Genomic DNA, 23,692 nt, shown 5'->3' with positions numbered 1-23,692 from the left:
TTTTTGAGAAAAGTTCAATTTTATGATTGAAAGCTTATGTAAAACAAACTTTTTATAGATGTTTTTTCACAATCTCAGGATATCCAAAAGCACTTTTCAGCCAGTGGAATTCAGCTGAAATATCTTCAAAAACCATTTTGAAAAGGCGGCATCCGTCACGGAGGACTCCTGCCAACCAGGACTTGCCCTCTTCTCATTGTTACCATCAGGGAGCAGGTAGAGGAGCCTGAAGACACACACTCAACAATTCAGGAACAGCTTCTCCCAACCCCCCCGCCTTTAGATTTATGAACAGTTCACAGCCATCTTTTGTGCTAGTTAATTTATAATTTATGTGTCTTTGCACTGTACTCCTGCTGCAAAATAACAGATCATCAAAGTCAATGATGAGAAATACAAGAGATTCTGCAGATGCGGAAAATCCAGAGCAACACACACACACAAAAAATGCCAGAGGAGCTCAGCAGGTCAGGCAGCATCCATGGAAGCAGTTGACATTTCAGCCTGCAACTGCCAGCAGGCTGGATGGAGAGCGAGGTGTCTCCCAGTGGAGGCTGGTTGTAGGGGATTTGTAGCCCATTCTTTAGTTAAGAGCCTTCAGCATTTTGGGCATCAAGGGAGAGAGAGGAAGAGGGGAGCCATCCGCAGTACCACCGATGCGGCAGAGAGGGCCTCAAGATGGCTGTGGCACAAAAGAGGGGAGCCATGGAGTCATAAGTAGCCATCTGGACACAAGCTGGGGTCTGATCAGCCCCGGCTGGGTCACCTGGAGGAGGGTGTATGATGTTGAAAGACCCGAAACACCCGATGATTCCAGGAACATCACTGAAGATGCGTCCAGAAGCATCAATAGATGTATGTACACAGCCCAAGACCGTTGATTAGGACTGCGGTAATGAATCTGATTCCGATTCACTGATGTTTATTCCCTAAAATCCACTGGTACCTCTGGAAACCCGAAAACCGATTCTCAAGTTGAGGAACTGCTTACCTGGGGAACATCTCCAGCTCCTGCAGGAACTTCTCACACAGGTTTATCAGAGTTTCCATCCTGAAATGAACAAGACGATCAGTAAGAGGTGGAAATGCAGAACGTCCCCATTCATGCACACGGCCGGGGTTGGTGCTACAGGCAGATGCAATAGGAAAGTTTAAGATACTTAATGTCCAAGTATATTTCTTAGATTCTTAAATATCTAAGATACTTAGATAGGCACATGGATGAAAGAAAAATGTAGAGCTATAAAAGGAGAGGGTTAGATTGATCTTAGAGTAAGTTAAAAGGTTGGGATAACACCGTGAACCCTTACTGTGCCGTCCCCTTGTATAGCCAACTCCCCCCTGGGAAAACACCTCTGGCTATCCACTCTATCTACACCTCTTACCATCTTTAACACCTATAGCAAGTCACCTTTCATCCTCTTTCTCTACTAAGAGAAAAGTCCTAGCTAACTTATCCTATCTTCATAAGACTTGCTCTCTAATCCACACAACATCCTGGTAAATACCATCTGCACCCTGCAAAGCTTCTACATCTTTCCTATAGCAACAGACACAAAATGCTGGAGGAACTTGGTAGGTCAGGCAGCGTCTATGGAGAGGAGTCGAGTCACTTCATCAGGGCTGGAAAGGAAGGGGGCAGATGCCAGAAGCCAGAATGGGGGATGGGGGGGGGCGAGGGGAGGCGAAGGAGGACAAGCTAGAAGATGGTAGGTGAAGTCAGGTGGGTGCAGGGGGGGATGAAGCAAGAAGCTGGGAGGTGATAAGTGGAGAAGGTAAAGGGCTGGAGGAGGAGGAATCGGATATGAAAGGAGAGTGGACCTTGGGAGTAGGGGAGGAAGCAAGATATCAGGGGGAGGCAATATATAACGAGGCAACCAGAACTGAATGTAATACTCCAAGAGAATGGGTTATACATACAGGTAAATGCAACTAGCGTAGATAGATGTCTCATTTGGCAGGAACAAATTCACAGCTGTTTTACCCACTCGAATTATCAGCCTCCAGCAATAAAAGCATAAGACAGAGGAGCAGAATGGGGCCATTCGGCCCATTGAGTCTGCTCACCATTCCATCATGGCCAATCTATTGTCCCTCTAAACACCATTCTCCTGTAATAAATACTGAAAGACACGGGAGCCATTAGGCAATCTCAGTTATTGGGTGTCTTTCTGCTCCGTGAATGATACACATTTTTGGAAGTGTGTGGTCACGCACTTTGAAAGAATAAAGATATAGATTATTTTCTAACGAGGGCCAGAATTCAAAATTTAGAGCCCTCGTGCAGGATTCCCTCAAGGTTAACTTGCAGGTTGAGTCGGTAGTAAGGTAGGCAAATGCAATGTTAGTATTCACTTTGAGAGGACTAGAACATAAAGAGGGTGTAATGCTGAGGCTTTGTAAGGCATTGGTCAGACAACACAGAGTATTATGAGCAGTTCTGGGACCATTATCTAGACCCGGCTGGGGCTAGTGGGGCTAGAACTAGGAATTTTAAACAGTTCAATACATGGCTAAGGAGTTGGTGTAGGAGGGAGGGCATAAGATTTTTGTATCATTGGACTCTCTTCCAGGGAAGGTGGGACCTGTAAAGACGGGATGGTTTGCACCTGAACTAGAGGGGCACTAATACCGGGCTGCAAAGTATGTGCTACCAGGCCGCGAGAAAACGATATGATTTGGCAATATGAGTCAGCTGCACCTTTCCTCGTTCCCTGTCACGCCCACTGTTGAGCCATTACGCACGCGAGCTCATTACCCGCGCATCGTGCTTTTCAGCGTGGGAAGGAGATCAACTCCTCGAGCTTGCAAATGACAACGGGCTGAAAAGTATGTTTGACATAACATCTCTGCCGGCATTCTGAATCAAAGTCAAGGCTAAAAATCCTGAGATAGCCACGAAAGCACTGAAAACGTTGCTTCCATTTCCAACATATCTCTGCAATGAATGCAACGAAAACTAAATTGCAGAATAGACTGGACATAAGGAACTCCCTTCGAGTATCGCTGTCTCCCGTCACCCTTCGATAGGACCGTGTTGTGGCAGGAAAACAAGCCCAGGGCTCCCACTGATTCAGCGATATTGGTGTGTTGCAATGATTTTATATGTTCATACGGGGAAAATATGTGCTGTGTGTTTAATATCCAAACGTTACTTAAAATGTTGTGATGCTATTGACTTATATAACCATATAACAATTACAGCACGGAAACAGGCCATCTCTGCCCTTCTAGTCCGTGCCGAACGCTACTCTCACCTAGTCCCATTGACCTGCACTCAGCCCATAACCGTCCATTCCTTTCCTGTCCATATACCTATCCAATTTTTCTTTAAATGATAATATCGAACCTATCTCTACCACTTCTATTGGAAGTTCGTTCAACACTTACTTCAAGCTCCCCTGTCCTCCCCTGATAATTCATGCGAGGAAAATATGTGTTGTGTGTTTAATATTAAATTCGTTAGATAAACCCTTTTAGAAACGAAATTGAGTGTATTAGCTAATTATCATCTATATTCTGGTCGTGATTAACACCTCCCCCCCCCCCCCGAACTGAATCGCCAAAAAAGATTTGTAGAAAAAAATTGTACACGCATGCGCGCTGGTGCCCGCGCAAGGATTCATGGTCATTATAGTCTTTCTCGGGGTAAACTCAGCATATTTGACTGCTACTCTTGTCCGTTGGCAACCCTACCACCACCCCCCCCCCCCCCCACCCCCCGGTCGGCCGGTCCGCAAGAATATTGTCAATATGAAACCGGTCCGCAGTGCGAAAAAGGTTGGGGACCCCTGTCCTAGCGGGAAAGTTTGTTATTGCTGCACAGTGGGGTTTAAACTAGAGTTGTAGGGGGATGGAAACCAGAGTGCCAGAAGAGTTAGTGGTGAGGTTGTGGAGGCAGATGTTGTTAAGACCTGAGAGAGAGTTAGGGATCAAAAGATTCAGCATGGTGTCACTAGTGTCCTGAGCTGCGTATATTTCAATGCAAAAAGTATTGGAGGAAAGGCAGGTGATAGTTCTGAAGATCAGGTAGCTGGTTTACAAACAGAGGCAATGTATAGTGAGGAGAGGCTTTCATAGGGCAAAGTTGCAGTCAACAGGATGCGTTGCAACATAAAAGGCGGACAAAGTCGAGAAAGGTGAATACAGGACTGAAGGTGTTGTAGCTGAATGCGCACAGCATACGGAATAAGACAGATGAACTTGTAGCACATTTGTAGATTGGCAGGTATGATGTTGTAGGCATCACTGAGTCATGCCTGAAAGAAGATTATAGCTGGGAGCTTAATGTCCAAGGACACACATTGTATCGAAAGGACAGGCAGGAAAGCATTGCTTTGTTGGTAAAAAGTGAAATCAAATCATTAGATAGAGGTAACATAGGAAGGTACTGTATCATTGTGGATAGAGCCAAGGAACTGCAAGGGTAAAAAGACCCTGGTGGGAGCTGTATGGTGGTGGCATCCGTTTGTCTCGCGAGACCATGGATCTACACCTCGGAAGTTTCCAGGGCACAGGCCTGAGCAAGGTTTTATGGAAGACTGGCAGTTGCCCATGCAGCAAGTCTCCCCTCTCCACGCCACCGATGTTGTCCAAGGGAAGGGCAAGGGCCGATACAGCTTGGCACCAGTGTCATCGCAGGAGTTGCCAGAACGAGGTTGAAAGCAACGTCGGACTGCCTTAGGGACTCCAGCTCCAGATTTGTCCTCAGGGTTTACTCCAGAAGCCTTTCCCATGAGTGGGTAGGGCCGCAAGGCAGCAGAGGTTTGAAATCAGAGTTTTCCCTCTCTTAGGTGGACTGCCTTCCCAGGCTGACGAGCTCCATTTACCCAAAGCACTGGCTTTAAGGCGCCAGGACCTGCCTTCACCCCTTCTCCTATCAGTAGAAACAGTTCCTCTGGGCTTAGAGGCTAAGCCACACGAGAAGGCCAGGGAGCTGTTTACAGGCCCACAAATAGTAGTAAGGATGTGGTCTACAAATTACAGCTGGAGATAGAAAATGCATGCCAAGAGGATAGATAATGTTACATTAGTCATGGGGGATTTCAATATGCAGGTAGATTGGGGAAATCACGTTGGTACTGGATTCCAAGAGGGAGAATTTCTAAAGTGCCTATGAGATGGTTTTTTAAAAGCAGCTCATGGTGGAGCCCATTAGGGGATTGGCTATTCAGGATTGGGTGTTGTGCAATGAACCAGAATTGATTAGCGAGCTTAAGATGAAATAACCTTTAGGGGAAAGTGATCATAATATGATCGAATTTGCCCTGAAATATGAGAAAGAGAAGGTAAAGTCAGCTATATCAGTATTACAGTGGAGTCAAGGGAATTATAGAGGCCTGAGAGAGGTGTTGGCCGAAATTGATCAGAAAAGAACACTGGCAGGGTTGACAGCAGAGCAGCAATGGCTGGAGTTTCTGGAAGCAATTCGGAAGGCACAGAATATATAAATCACAAAGAGGAAGATGCATTCTAAAGGCAGGATGACACAACCGTGAGAAGTCAAAGCCAACATAAAACCCAAAGAGAGGGCATATAAACGAGCAAAAATTAGTGGGAAGTTAGAGGATTAGAAAGCTTTTAAAAACCAACAGCAGGCAACAAAAAGTCATCAAGAAGGTACAGATGGAATACAGAAGCTAGCTAGCCAATAATATTAAAGATAATACCAAAAGTTTCTTCCGATACATAAAGTGTAGAACAGAGGTAACAGTGGACATCTGACCGCTCAGATGCTGAAGAGGTAATGATGGGGGACAAGGAAATGGCGGACGAACTGAATAAATATTTTGCATCAGTCTTCACTGTGAAAGATACTAGCAGTGTGGAAGTTCCAGGTGTCAGGGGCCATTAAGTGTGTGAAGTTACCATAACTAGAGAGAAGGTTCTTGGGAAACTGAAAGGTCTGAAGGTAGATAAAATCACCTGGACTAGATGGTATACACACCAGAGTTCTGAAAGAGGTAGCTACCGAGATAGTGGGTGACGTCTCAGGGTCCTTGGAGGCACATGATAAAATAGGCCGTAGTCAGCATGGTTTTCTTAAGGGAAAATCTTCCCTGACATCTGTTGGAATTCTTTGAAGAAATATCAGGCAGGATATACTAATCGAATTGGTTGATGCTGTGTACTTGGATTTGCAGTAGGCCTTTGACAAAGTGCCACACGTGACAAGGCTGTTTAACAAAGATCCGTGGTATTACAGGAAAGATCCTAGCATGGGTAAAGCAGTAGCTGATTGGCAGGAGGCAAAGAGCGGGAATAAAGGGAGCCTTTCTTGGTTGGCTGCAGGTGACTAGTGGTGTTCCACAGGTGTCTGTGTTGGGACCGATCCTTTTTACGTTTTGTGTCAATGATCTGGATGATGGAATTGATGGATTTGTTGCAAAGTTTGCAGACGATACAAAGATAAGTGGAGGGGCAGGTAGTTTTGCGGAAGTAGGGAGACTACAGAATAACTTAGATTAGGAGAATGAGCAAAGAAATAGCAGATGGAATACAGTGTCGGGAAGTGTATGGTCATGTACTTTGGTACAGGAAATGAGAGGGTTGACTATTTTCAAAATGGAGAGAAAATACAAATTGATGAGGCACAAAGGGACTAGGGAGTCCTTGTGCAGGATTCCCTAAAAGTTAATTTACAGGTTGAGTCTATGGTGAGGAAGGCAAATGTAATGTTAGCATTCATTTCATGAGAACTAGAATATAAAAGCTAGGATGTAACGTTGAGACTTTATAAAGCACTGGTGAGACCTTACCTGGAGTATTGTGAGCAGTTTTATAGTCATAGTCATACCTTATTGATCCCGAGGGAAATTGGGTTTCGTTACAGTTGCACCAACCAAGAAAAGAGTATAAATATAGCAATATAAAACCATAAATAATTAAATAATAATATGTAAATTATGCCAGGAAATAAGTCCAGGATCAGCCTATTGGCTCAGGGTGTCTGACCCTCCAAGGGAGGAATTGTAAAGTTTGATGGCCACGGGCAGGAATGACTTCCTATGACGCTCAGCGTTGCATCTCGGTGGAATGAGTCTCTGGCTGAATGTACTCCTGTGCCCAACCAGTACATTATGTAGTGGATGGGAGACATTGTCCAAGATGGCATGCAACTTGGACAGCATCCTCTTTTCAGACACCACCATCAGAGACTCCAGTTCCATCCCCACAATATCAGTGGCCTTACGAATGAGTTTGTTGATTCTGTTGGTGTCTGCCATCCTCAGCCTGCTGCCCCAGCACACAACAGCAAACATGATAGCACTGGCCACCACAGACTCGTAGAACATCCTCAGCATCGTCCAACAGATGTTAAAGGACCTCAGTCTCTTAAGGAAATACAGACTCAGGAAATTTATGCCCCTTACCTTAAAAAAATGTGCTGAAACTGCAGAGAATTCAAAGGAGGTTCACAAAAATTATTCTAGGATTGAATAGTCTGTCATATGAAGAGCGTTTGATGGCTCTGGGCCTGCATTCAGAAGAATGAGGGGTGACCTTATTGAAACCTATTAAATGGTGAAAGGCCTTGATAGAGTGGATGCAGAGGGGATGTTTTCTATCATGGGAGAGTCTAAGACCAGAGAACACAGCCTCAGAATAGAGGGGTGTCCTTTTAGAGTGGAGATGAGTAGGAATTTCTTTAGCCAGAGAGTGGTGAAACTATGGAATTCATTGCCATAAATGGCTGTGGGGGCCAAGTCTTTATATATATTAAGGGAGAGGTTGATAGATTCTTGATTGATCAGGGCATGAAGGGATATGGAGAGAAGGCAAGGAGATTGGGGCCAAGAGGAAAATTAGATCAGCCATGATGAAATGGTGGAAACACGAGGAATTCTGCAGATGCTGGAAATTCAAGCAACACACATCAAAGTTGCTGGTGAACGCAGCAGGCCAGGCATCATCTCTAGGAAGAGGTACAGTCGACATTTCGGGCCGAGTCCCTTCGTCAGGACTAACTGAAGGAAGAGTGAGTAAGAGATTTGAAAGAGGGAGGGGGAGGAGGAGATCCAAAATGATAGGAGAAGACAGGAGGGGGAAGGATGGAGCCAAGAGCTGGACAGGTGATTGGCAAAAGGGGATATGAGAGGATCAGGGGACAGGAGGCCTAGGGAGAAGGAAAAGGTGGAGGGGGGGGGGAACCCAGAGGATGGGCAAGGGGTATAGTCAGGACAGAGGGAGAAAAAGAAGAGAGAGAGAAAGAATGTGTGTATATAAATAAATAACGGATGGGGTACGAGGGGGAGGTGGGGCATTAGCGGAAGTTAGAGAAGTCAATGTTCATGCCATCAGGTTGGAGGCTATCGTGGAGGAAATGGTGGAGCAGATTTGATGGGTCAAAATGGCCTAATTCTGTTTCTATATTTTATGGTCTTATGGATATATTTAAAGCGGATGTTGATTGGTTCTTGATTAGTCAGGGCGTCAAAAGTTACGGGGAGAAGGCAGAAGAAAGGGGTGGATGGCCTTATCCTGCTCCTGTGCCTAATGGCTTCTTCGGACCTGCATCACTACTACAACAGCCCGTTGGCCCCACGTCCAACCAGTCATTGCGACCCGAGACGATTCACAGTGGGTTCCTCACCCTCGGCTGGTGCGAGCTGTCAGTATGAGCTGTAGCGCTTTGGCCTGAAGCCGCATGTGGTGAATGAGGGCAACGTGCCGGCTCTCCAGGCCACTGTACAGAAACTCCAGCTTGTAGGTGTGCTCCAGAATCTGCAGGGAGAGACAGAGAGGGTAGGTCACCGTTGACAGTTACACTTTACTCTGAACTCTGTTATTGTTTTACATCAACACACTGCGTAATGATCTGATCTGTAAGAACAGTTTGCAGGCCAAGTGTTTCACTGTACTTCAATACATGTGACAACAATAAACCGATACCAATCCATGTACCACGACACAGTGAATGGCACCCAGACAGATGGATAAGTACGAATAGTTGGACTCTTGATCTCACATTCTATCTTATTATGATCATGCACCTTATTGTTTACCTGCACTGCACTTACTCTGTAGCTGTAACACTCCATTCTGTTTTCTGTTATTGCTTTATCTTGTACTACCTCAATACACTGTAATGGTTTGATCTGTATAAGTTGTCGTGGCTATCCCTCGAGGTCGAGGATGATGGACTTCGTTCTGTTGATCTACTTATGGGCTCTCAAGTGGCTTATGAGTCCAATCTTGGCTTTGAAAGTTCTTCCGCATTCAGGACAGGTAGTTCCAGATGGCAGATCGGGCTTTGGTCGTTGTTGCCTCTCTTTTCATTTTCTTCTCTTTTTAGATTATGAAGACACGTAGTCCCCTTCTATTGTCATTTAGTAATGCATGCATTAAGAAATGATACATTATTTCCTCTGGTGTGATATCACAAAACACAGGACAGACCAAGACTGAAAAAACTGACAAAATCACATAATTATAACATATAGTTACAACAGTGCAACAATACCATAACTTGATGAAGAAGTCCGTGAGCACAGTAAAGTTCAAAGTCTCTCAAATGTCCCACATCTCACGCAGACGGGAGAAGGAAGAAAAACTCTCCCTGCCATGCCGACCACAATCCAACTCTGAGTCATCCGAAAACTTTGAGCTCTGATCAGCTCTCCGACACCGAGTGCTGAGCGGCATCTCTGCCGAACGATTCGACCTCCTTCTCGGTCGCCAAAAGTAGGCAAGGCCGGGGATTTTGAGGCCTACCCTCCAAAAGATTCCCGACCACTCAGTAACGACAGCAGCGAACGAGCGTTTCAGAAATTTCTCCAGATGTTCCTCTGTGCTTTCATGTCCATTCTCCATCAAATCAGAATTGTCCATGGCCCCTATTTAACAGATACGATATCATTTTTCACCAGAGGGCTGCGCACGCGCGGCACGCTGCCATCTTCTCCTCCCACCGAATTCTTCTAATTCTGCACATCTGTTGGCTTCGGAAGTTGCTGTTCCTTCTCGGATGATGGCTTGCCAGAGTTTCCCGTCCTTGGCAGTGGTTTCCCAATTATTGATGTCGATGTTACATTTCTTCATGTTGCCTTTTAAGACGTCTTTGAACCTCTTCTGTTGTCCGCCTCTTTTACGTTTGCCTAAACATTCAACAGAATCACAAGTAACACCGTATCTCAGGTCTGCTTCTTGCCCAGTCTTCAGCCCCTTTTTCCAAAGATCCATTCATTTCGGCTTCCAACCTGCACATTAGAATTCCAGACACTGCACAGAGTTGTGGACACAGCTCAGCACGTCACAGACACCAGCCATAAGCCATAGGAGCAGGTAGGTTCTTGATTAGCAATGGTGTCAAAGGTTGGGGGGGAAGACGGGAGAATGGAGTTGACAGGGATAATAAATCAGCCATGATGGAATACTGGAGCAGACTCAATGGGCCAAATGGCTTAATTATTCTCCTATGTCTTCCGGTCTTTATCAGGGTAACTGCATTCTAACATCTTTCACAGGTATGTTCCTCTAGCATCTTACAGATGATAAAGCCCGAAGACAAAAGAGACTGCAACGGGTCGAGCTGCATCCGTGTTGGGTGGGAAGGCGCCACTGGCCGTGAGTCAAGCGCCTGCACCTGGACCTAGAGTGGAGGTGCCAACCGGACCGAGAGTGGAGGTGCCACCCGGACCGAGAGCGGAGGTGCCACCCGGACCGAGAGCGGAGGTGCCACCCGGACCGAGAGCGGAGGTGCCACCCGGACCGAGAGTGGAGGTGCGAAGTTGCAGTGAGGCAAAGGTAGCCCGGGGAAGTTGTATTCAAGCAAGAGTATGAAGACATTGGAACAGAATTAGGCCATTCATCCCACTGAGTCTGCACCCAGAGCGAGACCACCAGATAGACTGGCAGTGAGTACCAGTGAGGCTTCTGTAGTGAGACCTTCCAGAAAGGTCTCCCTAAAACATAGCTTCCCTTCACACAATCGGGGGGGGGGGGGGGGGGGTGCTGGAGACAGACGAGATAACTGAAGGATGTGAAACATATCCAACAACTAAAAGTTCAATTGTCTTTACTAATTTCAAAATATCGTCGGCAGTCTGCTGGAAGTTTCATTTTGACTTTTAACAACTCAATTGTCCTAACTAACTTGAAAATATCATTGGCTGTCTGTTTGATCCTTGCAGCCTTTGACACCCTCACTAATCAAAAACCTATCCTTTGCTTTAAATATACCTGATGACCAGACCTCCACAACTATCTATGGCAATGAATTCAACAGATTCACACACCTCTGGTTAACGATATTCCTCCTCATCTCTGTTCTAGGGGGACACCCTTGTATTCTGAGGCTGTGCCCCATGGTTCTAGACTCCTCCACGGTAGGAAACATCCTCTCCGCATCCACTCTATCCAGACCATTTAATATTCAATAGGTTTCAATCAGACCTCCTCTCATTCCTCTAACCGGAGCAACAGGTCAATGGCAAGTGCCATCTCTCTGGCCCTACATTCCTCCTTAGAACACCCGGAGAATAACGACGCATACGTAAGGCTCCTTTTCATTGGTATTTATAGCGAGAGGATTCAAGTACAGGAGCAGGGAGGTACTACTGCAGTTGTACAAGGCATTGGTGAGACCACACCTGGAGTATTGTGTGCAGTTTTGGTCCCCTAATCTGAGGAAAGACATCCTTGCCATAGAGGGAGTACAAAGAAGGTTCACCAGATTGATTCCTGGGATGGCAGGACTTTCATATGAAGAAAGACTGGATGAACTGGGCTTGTACTCGTTGGAATTTAGAAGATTGAGGGGGGATCTGATTGAAACCTATAAAATCCTAAAGGGATTGGACAGGCTAGATGCAGGAAGATTGTTCCCGATGTTGGGGAAGTCCAGAACAAGGGGTCACAGTCTGAAGATAAAGGGGAAGCCTTTTAGGACCGAGATTAGGAAAAACTTCTTCACACAGAGAGTGGTGAATCTGTGGAATTCTCTGCCACAGGAAACAGTTGAGGCCAGTTCATTGGCTATATTTAAGAGGGAGTTAGATATGGCCCTTGTGGCTACGGGGATCAGGGGGTATGGAGGGAAGGCTGGGGCGGGGTTCTGAGTTGGATGATCAGCCATGATCATAATAAATGGCGGTGCAGGCTCGAAGGGCCGAATGGCCTACTCCTTCATCTATTATCTATGTTTCTATGACTACAGCTCTGCCTTTAATACCATCATTCCAAATAAACTGATTCCTAAGCTCCGGAACCTGGACCTTAGCACTCAGATCAGCAGCTGGATCTTCAGCTTCCTCACAGACAGGACCCAGGCTGTAAAAATAGGGGACAAGCTCTCCTCTACAATCACTCTGAGCACCGGTGCCCCACAAGGCTGTGTACTCAGCCTGCTGCTGTACTCACTGTACACCCATGATTGTGTAGCCAAGTTTCCATCAAACTCAATATATAAGTTTGCTGATGACATAACAACTGTAGGCCATATCTCGGGTAATGATGAGTTTGAGTACAGAGAGGAAATTAAGAACCTGGTGGCATGGTGCGAAGACAATAACCTATCCTTCAATGTCAGCAAGACGAAGGAATTGGTTGGTGACTTCAGAAGGAGTAGCGGACCGCATGACCCCATTTACATCGGTGGTGCGCAAGTGGAACAGGTCAAAAGCTTTAAGTTCCTCGGGGTCAATATCACAAATGACCTGACTTGGTCCAACCAAGCAAAGTTCACTGCCAAGACGGCCCACCAGCGCCTTTACTTCCTGAGAAAACTAAAAAAATTTGGCCTGTCCCCTAAAACCCTCACTAATTTTTATAGATGCTCCGTAGAAAGCATTCTTCTAGGGTGCATCACAACCTGGTATGGAAGTTGTCCTGTCCAAGACCGGAAGAAGCTGCAGAAGGTCGTGAACATGGCACAGCACATCACACAAACCAATCTTCCGTCCTTGGACTCACTTTACACCGCACGCTGTCGGAGCAGTGCTGCCAGGATAATCAAGGACACGACCCACCCAGTCAACACACTTTTCGTCCCTCTCCCCTCTGGGAGAAGGCTCAGGAGTTTGAAGAATCGTACGGCCAGATTTGGGAACAGCTTCTTCCCAACTGTGATAAGACTGCTGACTGGATCCTGACCCGGATCTGGGCCGTACCCTCCAAATATCCAGACCTGCCTCTCGTTTTTTTTGCACTACCTTACTTTCCATTTTTCTATTTTCTATTTATGATTTATAATTTAAATTTTTAATGTTTACTATCGATTTGTAATCCAGGGAGCGGGAAGCGCAGAATCAAATATCGCTGTGATGATTGTACGTTCTAGAATCAATTGTTTGGCGACAATAAAGTATAAAGTAAACTCTAGCAAGTCCCAGCCCAGAGCATTCCTCATACATTAATCTTTTCATTGCTGGGATCATTATCTTGACCCTTCTCCAATGTCAGCTCATCCTTTCTCAGACAGCGGCCCAAAACCGTTCACAGTACTGCCAGTGCAGTCTGACCCATGTCTTCTAAAGCCTCAGCATTACATCCTTGAAGGCAAATGACATAACTAAGGAAAACGTGGGCAGCTGGAGCTGAGGCAGTGACTCCACTTGCTGAATCATTCTGCCTTCACATTTCCAACGGGGAGACATGGACATCACTCACCTGTTTGGCCGCAGAAGCTGCCACGACATTCTGCTTGAGGTAGAGCGGAGCAGCCACGTTCCACACCTTCTCCTGGAGAGACTGCAAAGAGAAAAGCACTTTGTTTCAGGAGGGGCGACTGGTTTTGCTGAGATGCTGTCCACAGCTTTCTGCATTTTCTTTATGGAACACCTGAGAGAGAACTCAAGAGGGTGGGGAGAGTACGGAAAGAGCTGCCAGCGGAAGTGGTGGACGCGGGTTCAGTTTCAACTCTCAAGAGTAGATTGGATAAATACATGGATGCAAGGGGTATGGAGGGTTATGATCCAGGTGTAGGCTGATAGAAGCAAGCTGAATGTTCAGAATGGATTAGATGGGCTGAAGGGCCTGTTTGTATGCTGCAGTGCTGTACAACTATGACATACTTGTTTCCTCAGCTACCAAGGTGGAGACGCCTGGGAAGAGGAAGCCATCGCTCATACAGAGAAGCATCGCGTAAACACCTTACCTTCATGAGGAGGAGCTGGCACTGCAAGTACGTGGCTGAAAACTCAGCAATCCCCGACAACTCTGGCTGTAGCTCTCCCAGTCTCTGCAGGTCACTGGGATCAGAGGAAAGATTAAATAAAAAAACGATGCATGAGATACAAGCTTCATCTGTCATGAATTAATGAATTTCAGCACTTCACCAAAAGGGACAGGAGTTGTGGACACAACTCAACACATCACGAAAGCAATAAAGCAGCCTGCGTAACCACAGCTTCTCTGAGGATCATCACCTTGTGGTGGTGCTGAGGTTTGTGAGCTCCTGAGACCCCAAGAGCAATGCGGTTCAGAGTTTAGCTCCTGAGACCCCAAGAGCGATGTGGTCCAGAGTTTAGCTCCTGAGACCCCAAGAGCGATGTGGTCCAGAATTTAGCTCCTGAGACCCCAAGAGCAATGTGGTCCAGAGTTTAGCTCCTGGCAGGGTCACCATAATGGTAAGGTCAAGGCGGACAGGGAGCACTTGATAAACACACTCCTTATACACACGTATTCACCCACACACAGACATTACCTTGTCATTCTGCTGCTGTTGTGCTGAGTGCACACATTTCAGTGTCTTCCCCGGTATATTCACGAGTCCTAAACCAAGTTGCTGCGCTCGGGTTGGCGTTATGGTGCCTTTCCATCGTACATGGTGAAATATTCCATCTCTTTAGTAATGGGATGTGCAAATGTTGCTTGTATTCTGTATTTAAGGGAGCTCCTTCTGTTTATTTTGTAATATAATTGTAACTACATTGTGGGGTGCATCTGATTCTAATTCATGTGTAGTCTTAAGTTAACTTTGTTGGTAACTAAAGCTGCCATGTCCTAGTGGTGATTTAAAGGTGCTCATCACCCTCAGTGAGCAAGAGATAGAGGCTGTCACGTGCTCACACTGGGCAAGAATAGGAGGGAGCTATAGTTGCTTTCTGGTAGATATCTTTTTGTAAATATTGGCAGTTTTCTTTTCACTAGATTTTGTAAGTTTGATTTTTGACACACCTAATAAACATCCTTGCACTAAAGTGCTGAGCGACTCTGGCCATTTTTCCTTTGATTCTAACAGGGGGGTTCCAGACAAAGCAATCACACCAAGACCTCAGTGGTGGAGCTGGTGGAAGATGGGTGCTACAGTAGTGCAGCAGTTAGTGTGACGACTTTACAACTTGAGGGCGTTGGGAGTTTTGTGTCCAATTCTGCCACTATCTGTAAAGAGCTTGTACGTTCTCCCTGTGAGCATGTACATTTCCTGAGGGTACTCCAGTTTTGTTTCAGAGTCCAAAGGCGTAGCGATTAGTAGGTTAATTGGTTGTTGTAAAATAGACTGTCATTATGCTAGGGTTAAATTGGTGGTTTGTTGGGCGGTGTGGCTCGGTGGACCAGAAGGGCCTGTTCCACACTGTATCTCTAAATAGAAATACAAGTAAAATCACAATGACAGTGAAGGGCCTGTTCTTCGCTGTATCTCTAAATAGAAATACACGTAAAATCACAGCGACAGTGAAGGGCCTGTTCCACACTGTATCTCTAAATAGAAATACAAGTCAAATCACGACGACAGTGAAGGGCCTGTTCTTCGCTGTATCTCTAAATAGAAATACACGTAAAATCACGACGACAATGAAGGGCCTGTTCTACGCTGTATCTCTAAATAGAAATACACGTAAAATCACAACGACAATGAAGGGCCCGTTCAACACTGTGTCTCTAGATAGAAATACAAGTCCAATCACAGCGACAGTGAAGGCGGAGGAAGGCTGCAGCAGTGAAGAGTCACCAGACCCCGACCCCAATATGTCAAGGACCGCAGATCAGTATCCCACGTTAAACGAAACTATGCACAGATGTTCTCCATTAAGGGCATCCACCCTAACATTCCAGATTAAGTCTTGTGGTGATCAGTAAGTGGGAAAGGGGGCAGGATTGTGAGGTCTGGAAGCTTCTAGACAACCCCTTAGGAGAACAGCATACTTGACTTGAGTAATCACACCTACTTCAGACAATCTCCCTTCTCCCATTTCCCATTGGACAGAAGATACAAAAGCCTCAAAGCACATACAACCACACTCAAGGACAGGTTCTATCCCGCTGTTACAAGAGTTCTGAGGGATTCTCCAGCACAGTAAGAAGGACCGTTTCACCTCACAATCTACTGATTATGATCTTGTATCTCATTGTCCATTGGCACTGCACTTTCTCTGTAGCTGTTATACTTTATTCCGCATTCTGTTATCGTTTTACCTTGAATCAAATCAATTTCAGCTCCAAGCTCTTTCAATCCTCAGTCCAACAATCATCTTACACTCCTGTCCCAATCCTCCCCTTCTCCACTCAGCGGCCACTTTATTAGGTGGACCTGCTCATTAATGCATCAATCATGTGGCAGCAACTCAATGCATAAAAGCGCGCAGACATGGTCAAGAGGTTCAGTTAGTGTTCAGACCAAACATCAGATTGGGGAAGAAATGTGATCCAAGTAACTTTGACCGTGGAATGACTGTTGGTGCCAGACAGGGTGGTTTGAGTAGCTCAGAAACTGATGATCTCCTGGGGTTTTCACGCACAATATCTAGAGTTTACAATCCAAATCAGCGACAGTTCTATGGGCGAAAATGCCTTGTTAATGAGAGATCAGAGGAGAACGGCCAGACTGGTTCAAGCTGACAGGAAGGTGACAGTAACTTGAAAAACCATGCATTACAATAGTGGTGAACACACATCAAACCTTTAAATGGAGGGCTACAGCAGCAGAAGATCACAATCATACACCCGTTGGCCACTTTATTATGTACCAGCCATCTCCCCTCTCCATTCTCAATCCTGATGCAGGGCTTCAACTCTGTACGTTGATGATCCTTTTCAGATTTAGGTTTTATTTATCACATGTACACCGACACTTGCAGTGAAATACTTTGCTTGTGATAACAACCACAAGACCTAAGGATGTGCTAGGGCACCCTACAAGTTTTGCCACACATTTCCTTTCCCTCTATAGGATTAGGACTGGGTTTATCAATTTTGTTTTAGCAGTCAGGGGTTTATTAGCCCTGAGCTGAAACCCTAAACCTAAAGGACTGGTGGATTGTAATAGGCTCAACTGGCCTGAGCCAAGAACTGTAGGTTATAGTAACCGACACAAAATGCTGGAGGAACTCAGCAGGTCAGACAGCATCTATGCAAGATAATAAACTGTCTATGTTTGAGACCAAGACCCTTCACCAGGATTGGAAAAGAAGGGAGCAGAAGCCAGAATAAGAAGGTGGAGGGAAGGGGAAGGAGTACAAGCTGGCAAATGACAGGTGACAGCAGGTGAGCTGGGAGGTGGGTGGGTGGGGGAGCGGGGAGTTTGAAGTGAAAAGTTGGGGAAAAGGTAAAGGGCTGGAGGATAAGGAATCTGACTGAAGTGGAGAGTGGATCATGGAAAGAAAAGGAGAACCAGAGATCTTGGTTAGACCGCTCAATGGTTGGAACCTCCCACTTAACCATACTGACATGGGTCGCACTACCAGGAGCTAAGCTCCAGATGGCATCACTCTGAGGATCTCAGGAACTCACAAGGCTCCCCCCTATGACAAAGTGGTGATCCTCTGAGAAGCTGACAACTATATTCAGTGAATGACACCACAAAGCAGTGGACGATACATCACTGTGACCCATCCAAAGAACAGAGTGATAGTAATGCTCACCGAATTGTTAGCTTCAGAAGGTCTTGAGCTCCCTGGGTATCCAGATGTTGTATAGTCTGAGCCCGGTCAAGGCTCTGCTGCACAAACTGGCGGGATGAGTCCTCGTTCAGTGCGTGGTTGGAGGAATCCGAGACCGACACCATTTTCCTGCCTGGCAACTGCAAATGCAAAGTACAGCGCTGGAGATACCAGAGATCCTGCAGATGCTGGAAATCGCTAGTAATTACACAAGACGCTGGCGGAACCCAGCAGGTCAGGTAGCATCGATGGGGAGGAGTAAGCAGTCGACATTTCGGGCTGAGACTCTTCATCAGGACTGGACCTGCTGAGTTCCACCAGCACTTTGCCTGTGTTACAGCACACAGGACAAACCCAACTACACTGGTCATGGAGTCCTGAGGTACAGAACACAAAAGGTAAACAACCTCTGATAATATAAAATTCTATTTCCATCTTAAAATCCATTACTTTAATTTCTTTCCCTTCACTGAGGCCCTAACAGTTCAAGGAAATAGACTTCTGGCATTTGTCTCCAACCTGCCTCTTATTCTCTGTCGCCCTCTCTCCCACCTCAACCACTGTTTCTGGCAGCTCATTCCAAATACGGACCACCTTTTTGCATGAGAAAGCTGCCTCTGGCGTCTTGCCTCTAATCCTAAACCTCTGCCCTCTTGTATTTCCAGCGCCTCCCTGGGAATAAGACTGTGGCTTTCACCCTGTGGCTCCTCATGAACCTGCACACCTCTATGAGATCATCCCTCAATCTCCACACTCCAACCTCACCCTGTAATTCAAGATTGTTTAACGTCAATTCCAGTACACAAACATAAAGGACAACAAAATAATTCTTCCTATGGATCCAATGCCACACATAAAAAAACACAATAAGATAAAGAACACAATAATAAAAAAAACAATCAATATAAATACCTAAGATAGCTTACAAACATAGATTGAACGTTATGTCCATAAAGGGTCCTTAAGGTTGTTATAGCTATTAAAAACTCCCAATGGCGTGTGCCTCAGGTACCCTCCTCCTGCCCTTCATGTGCGGCTTAGCTAGTAAGCCCGGCGGAACCATTTCTATTGACAGAGAAGGGGCAAAGGCGGGTTACTGGCACCTTAAACCAGTCACTTTGGGCAAATGAGGCTCGTCAGCTGTGGTTGGCAGCTCATTTAGGAGAAGGAAAACTCTAATCTCAAACCCCTGTTGCCTTGTAGCTATAATTATTCATGGGGAAGGCTTCGGAAGTAAACCCAGAGAGGAAAAAGCTGGAGCTGGAGTCCCTAAGGCAGTCCTACATTGAGCTCAATGCTGACGGGCAACTCTTGCGACGCCGCTGGTACCAAACTGTATCAGTTTCTGCCGTTCCTTTGGGTTCGTTAGATGCGTGGAGAGGGGGAGCTTGCTACATGGGCAATAGCTTGCTCTCCATATCGTACTGCCCAGGCTTGTGTATCTGGACAGATGTCCATAAAGTGATGCTAGGCACAGGAGTGTCTGTACATAAGGTGTCTGACGGGAAATTATAAAGTAGTGCTGGTGGGGGGTGTGGTAAGAACACTGTCAACTATGCCGATGACATGACAGTGGTGGGGCTCTTCATCACCAACGACAATTAGGTGGCCTACAGAGCGAAGATAGGAGAGCCTGAGGCCTGGTGCCTCTGGTACCAGGCAAATAACCTCTTCCTTACTGTCAAAAAGCCAAAAGAAATGGTTATTGACTTCAGGAGAACTCACGCCACTGACATCTCTCTTTACATTGGCGGCACAGCAGTGGAAACTACGAACAGTTTCAAACTCCTGGGAGTGCACATCTCAACCTCTCATGGTCCCAGAACACATCCTACACAGTTAAGAAAGCTCACTGATGCTTCTACTATCTGAAGAGGCAGAAGAGAACTAGACTATACACATCAACACTCATGTCCTTCTGAATACGTGCAGCAGAGAGCATCCTAACAAGCTGCATCACTGCACAATACGGAAACTGCACTGCACCAGTCAAGAAGGCCCTACAATGGGTAGTATAAACTGCTCAATGCCATCAGCTCCACCAGCCTACCTGCCAACAATGTCACATATATAGAAAGGTGCTAGTAAAGGGACAGCAACATCATGAAGGATCCCACCCACCCTGCTCATGGACTGTTTGTCCCACTCCCATCAGGGAGGAGACTACACAGCATCCACACCAGGACCACCAGACTCAAAAATAGTTACTTTCCCCAAGCAGTAAGGCTGATCAACACCTCCACCCACTAACCCACAACTTGGGTCCCACAGTCCAGGCAACATCCTGGTACACCTTTTCCGCAGCCTTTCTAAATCACTAACATCTTTCTTATAACAAGGTGATCAAAACTGTACACAGTACTCCAAGCTTGACCTCACTAATGTCTCACATAACTGCGATACAACTTCCCAACTCCTACACTCGATGCCTGATTGATGAAGGCCAGCGTGCTTCAGCACCTTATCTACACGTGATGCTGTTTTCAGCCAACTCTGTCCTAGCACTCCCAGGCACATCTGTGTCTTGTTTTTTGAAACATTTCCCCAGTCTCAGTCTGTTTGTCAGTCTTTGTTTGTGTGTGTGTGGTTTTTCATTGATTTTATGGTATCTCTTTGTTCTTTTATTTTGCAAGAAAATTAACCTCAGTATATGGTGACATACTTTGATGATAAATTTACTTTGAAACTTGGACCTTGATGTCTTCTTTAAAACAGAGGCGAGGAGAGATATCTACACCCAGAGGGTGGGGAGTCTATGGAATTCATTGCCACAGAGGGCTGTGGAAGCCAAGTCATCGAGGATATTTAAAGCAGAGGTTGATAGATCCTTGATTTGTCAGGGCTTCAAAGGTTACAGGGAGAAAGCAGGACAAGAGAGCTTGGTTGAGACGGATAATAAATCAGCCATGATAGGAACGTGTAGCAGCCTTGATGGGCAAATTATCTAATTCTGCTCCTATATCTTAGGTCTTGTACTTTGAATGGTCCCTGGATTCAAGTCGTAAAACTCGCTCCCCCATAGCATCAGAAAGACTCACCATAGCTTCACAAGGTCAAAAAGAGACAAGCGATAAATGCTGGCCACCTCCATGATTCTCACATTGACCACTGAGCACATCGACATGGAGTGCGGTTGCAGGACAGCAACCACCATCTTCAGGGACCCCAGCATCCAAGCCATGGTCTCTTCTCGCTGCTGCCATCAGGAAGGAGGTATAGGAGGCCTCAGGACCCACACCCCCCAACTTGAACCAGATTTCACCCACCTCAACACTGAACTGATTCCACAACCTACAGACTCACTTTCAAGGATTCTTCATCTCAGGTTCTTGATATTTATTATTTATTTATTTATTATTATTATGATGTTTTTTTTTCTTTTTGTAAATGAACAGCTTGTTGTCCTCTGTGCACTGGCTGCTTGCCCGTCTTGTGTGCAGTTTTTTGTTGATTCTATTGCATTTGTTAGTACTTACTGTGAAAGCCCACAAGAAAATTAATCTCAGTATATGTACATAGTGACATATACTTTGATAATAAATTTACTTTGAAATGTTCGAACTTTGAAGGCCAACATAATCAAACAGCCCACCCACTCTGGACTTCTTTTTGCCCCCTCCTGATTTCCCACTTAGGAGTACCCTTATGCCTATGGAAAAAATTGTAGAGAGTTTTGGTCACAGTTCAGCCTCCCCTCCCTGGGCACTGTCTACACTTCTCGTTGCCCCAGTAAATCACTTAGCGTAATCAAAGACCCCACCCCATTCCAGACATCCTCTCTTCTCCCCTCTCCCAACAGGCTGAAGATATAAAAGTCTAAAAGCATGTACCACCTGGCTCAAGGACAGCTTCTATCTCAGTTTTCACTTTTCAACAATGTCTTGTATAATAAAATGGACTCTTGACATCACAATCTACCTCATTATTATCCTGCAATAGACAATAGGTGCAGGAGTAGGCCATTCGGCCCTATGAGCCAGCATCGCCATTCACTGTGATCATGGCTGATCATCCACAATCAGTATCCAGTTCCTGCCTTATCTCCATAACCTTTGATTCCACTATCTTTAAGAGCTCTATCCATCTCTTTTTTGAAAGCATCCAGAGACTTGGCCTCCACAGCCTTCTGGGGCAGAGCATTCCATATATTCACCACTCTCTGGGTGAAAAAGTTTTTCCTCAACTCCGTTCTAAATGGCCTACTCCTAATTCTTAAACTGTGGCCTCTGGTTCTGGACTCACCCATCAGCGGGAACATGCTTCCTGCCTCCAGCATGTCCAATCCCTTAATAATCTTATATGTTTCAATAAGATCCTCTCTCAGCCTTCTAAATTCCAGTGTATACAAGCCCAGTCGCTCCAATCTTTCGACATATGACAGTCCCGCCATCCCGGGAATTAACCTTGTGAACCTACGCTGCACTCCCTCAATAGCAAGAATGCCCTTCCTCAAATTTGGAGACCAAAACTGCACACAGTACTCCAGGTGTGGTCTCACCAGGGCCCTGTACAGCTGCAGAAGGACCTCTTTGCTCCTTACTGTTTGCCTGAACTGCACTCTTTATAACTGTAACACTTAATTCTGCATTCTGTTATTATTTTACCTTGTTCTAGCTCAATGCACTGTGTAATGATCTGGACAGTATGCAAGACAAGTTTTCTCTGTACCTCAGTATATGTCACAACAATGCAATGTGTGAGGCAACAGGAAGCTGGGATTTAGCTCAGTGGGAGAGCACAGGCTTCGCATGTACGAAATCCCAGGTTCAATCCCCAGCATCTCCACATCAGTGAGTGTATCTGTGTTACACGATAGTGTAATACTATTACAGCGCCAGAGACCTAGTTCAATTCCCACTGCTGTGTGTAAGGAGTTTCTACTTCTCCCTGTGACCACGTGGGTTTTCTCCTCCTCCACATTCCCAAGACGTATGGGTTAGTACGTGATTAGTCAATGGATATAATTGGGCGGCTCATTGCATCAGAAGGACCTATTAAAGTACTGTCTCTGAATAGAAGAAAGCAACCAAACAAATTCCAGTTCTTTACTGAAAGGAACAAATCGAACTTGCCATGATTTGCAGGTGCTGCAGATTCCTCTTACCTGGAGTGGAGGCACCAAATCAGACAGGCTGTCACGTAGGTAGGCATAGTGACGGAACGTGTGGTCTGAGAAGAGTGCAGACATTGTCGGGCAGGTCTTGGCTGCATTGAACACCAAAACTAGCACTGCAATGTCTAGTGCAATCAGGAGTTAAGGAACAGTCACAGACCATCTTTAACCGTGTACACACACTCAGGAAGTAACCAGTACAATGGAGATTTACCAGGATGCTGACTGGATTGGAGAGCCTGTCGAACTTCTCAATTCATTCCCACTCTCTGATCCATCCATATTCTCCCTTACTTGGCTTCACCTATCACCTGCTAGCTTAGAACAGAGATGAGGAGGAATTTCTTTAGCCAGAGGGTGGTGAATCTGTTGAATTCATTGCCACAGATGGCTGTGGACACCAAGTTATTGGGTACATTTAAAACAGAGGTTGGTAGGTTCTTAATCAGTAAGAGCGTCAAAGATTGCAGGGAGAAGGCAGGAGAATGGGGTTGACAGGGATAATAAATCAGCCATGGTGGAATGGTGGAGCAGATTTGATGGGGCAAATGACCAAATTCTGCTCCTATGTCTTATGGTCCTGTACTCCTTGCCCTCCTCCCACCTTCTTATTCTTCCTTCTTCCCCCCTCCCTTCGTATCCAGCCCTGATGAAGGGTGTTGGCTTGAAATGTTGACTGTTTGTACCTCACCAATAGATGCTGACTGACCCGCTGAGTTCCTCCAGCATTTTGTGGTTCATCTGAGTAAACCGCAGCCGA

General features: G+C 45.9%; 1 protein-coding gene across 2 annotated transcripts in view; it reads right to left on the bottom strand.

Annotated features, from left to right (window-relative positions):
- The window catches only part of ints4 (integrator complex subunit 4), a 100,753-nt gene that overhangs the window by 10,558 nt on the left and 66,503 nt on the right, over nucleotides 1-23,692 (bottom strand). For both annotated transcript variants that reach the window (XM_072262554.1, XM_072262555.1), the window contains 6 exons: nucleotides 22,924-23,057; nucleotides 17,802-17,959; nucleotides 14,096-14,189; nucleotides 13,609-13,689; nucleotides 8,594-8,724; nucleotides 992-1,051 (listed from right to left, as the gene is read on the bottom strand). In XM_072262554.1, coding sequence (XP_072118655.1) covers nucleotides 992-1,051; nucleotides 8,594-8,724; nucleotides 13,609-13,689; nucleotides 14,096-14,189; nucleotides 17,802-17,959; nucleotides 22,924-23,057 — 658 coding nt within the window. The remainder of the gene's footprint in view (nucleotides 1-991; nucleotides 1,052-8,593; nucleotides 8,725-13,608; nucleotides 13,690-14,095; nucleotides 14,190-17,801; nucleotides 17,960-22,923; nucleotides 23,058-23,692) is intronic.

Source organism: Mobula birostris, chromosome 7, assembly GCF_030028105.1.
Source record: "Mobula birostris isolate sMobBir1 chromosome 7, sMobBir1.hap1, whole genome shotgun sequence".
Lineage (NCBI taxonomy): Eukaryota > Metazoa > Chordata > Chondrichthyes > Myliobatiformes > Myliobatidae > Mobula > Mobula birostris.
Note: the sequence above shows the minus strand (reverse complement) of the source record. Positions and strands in the feature narration are given on the sequence as shown.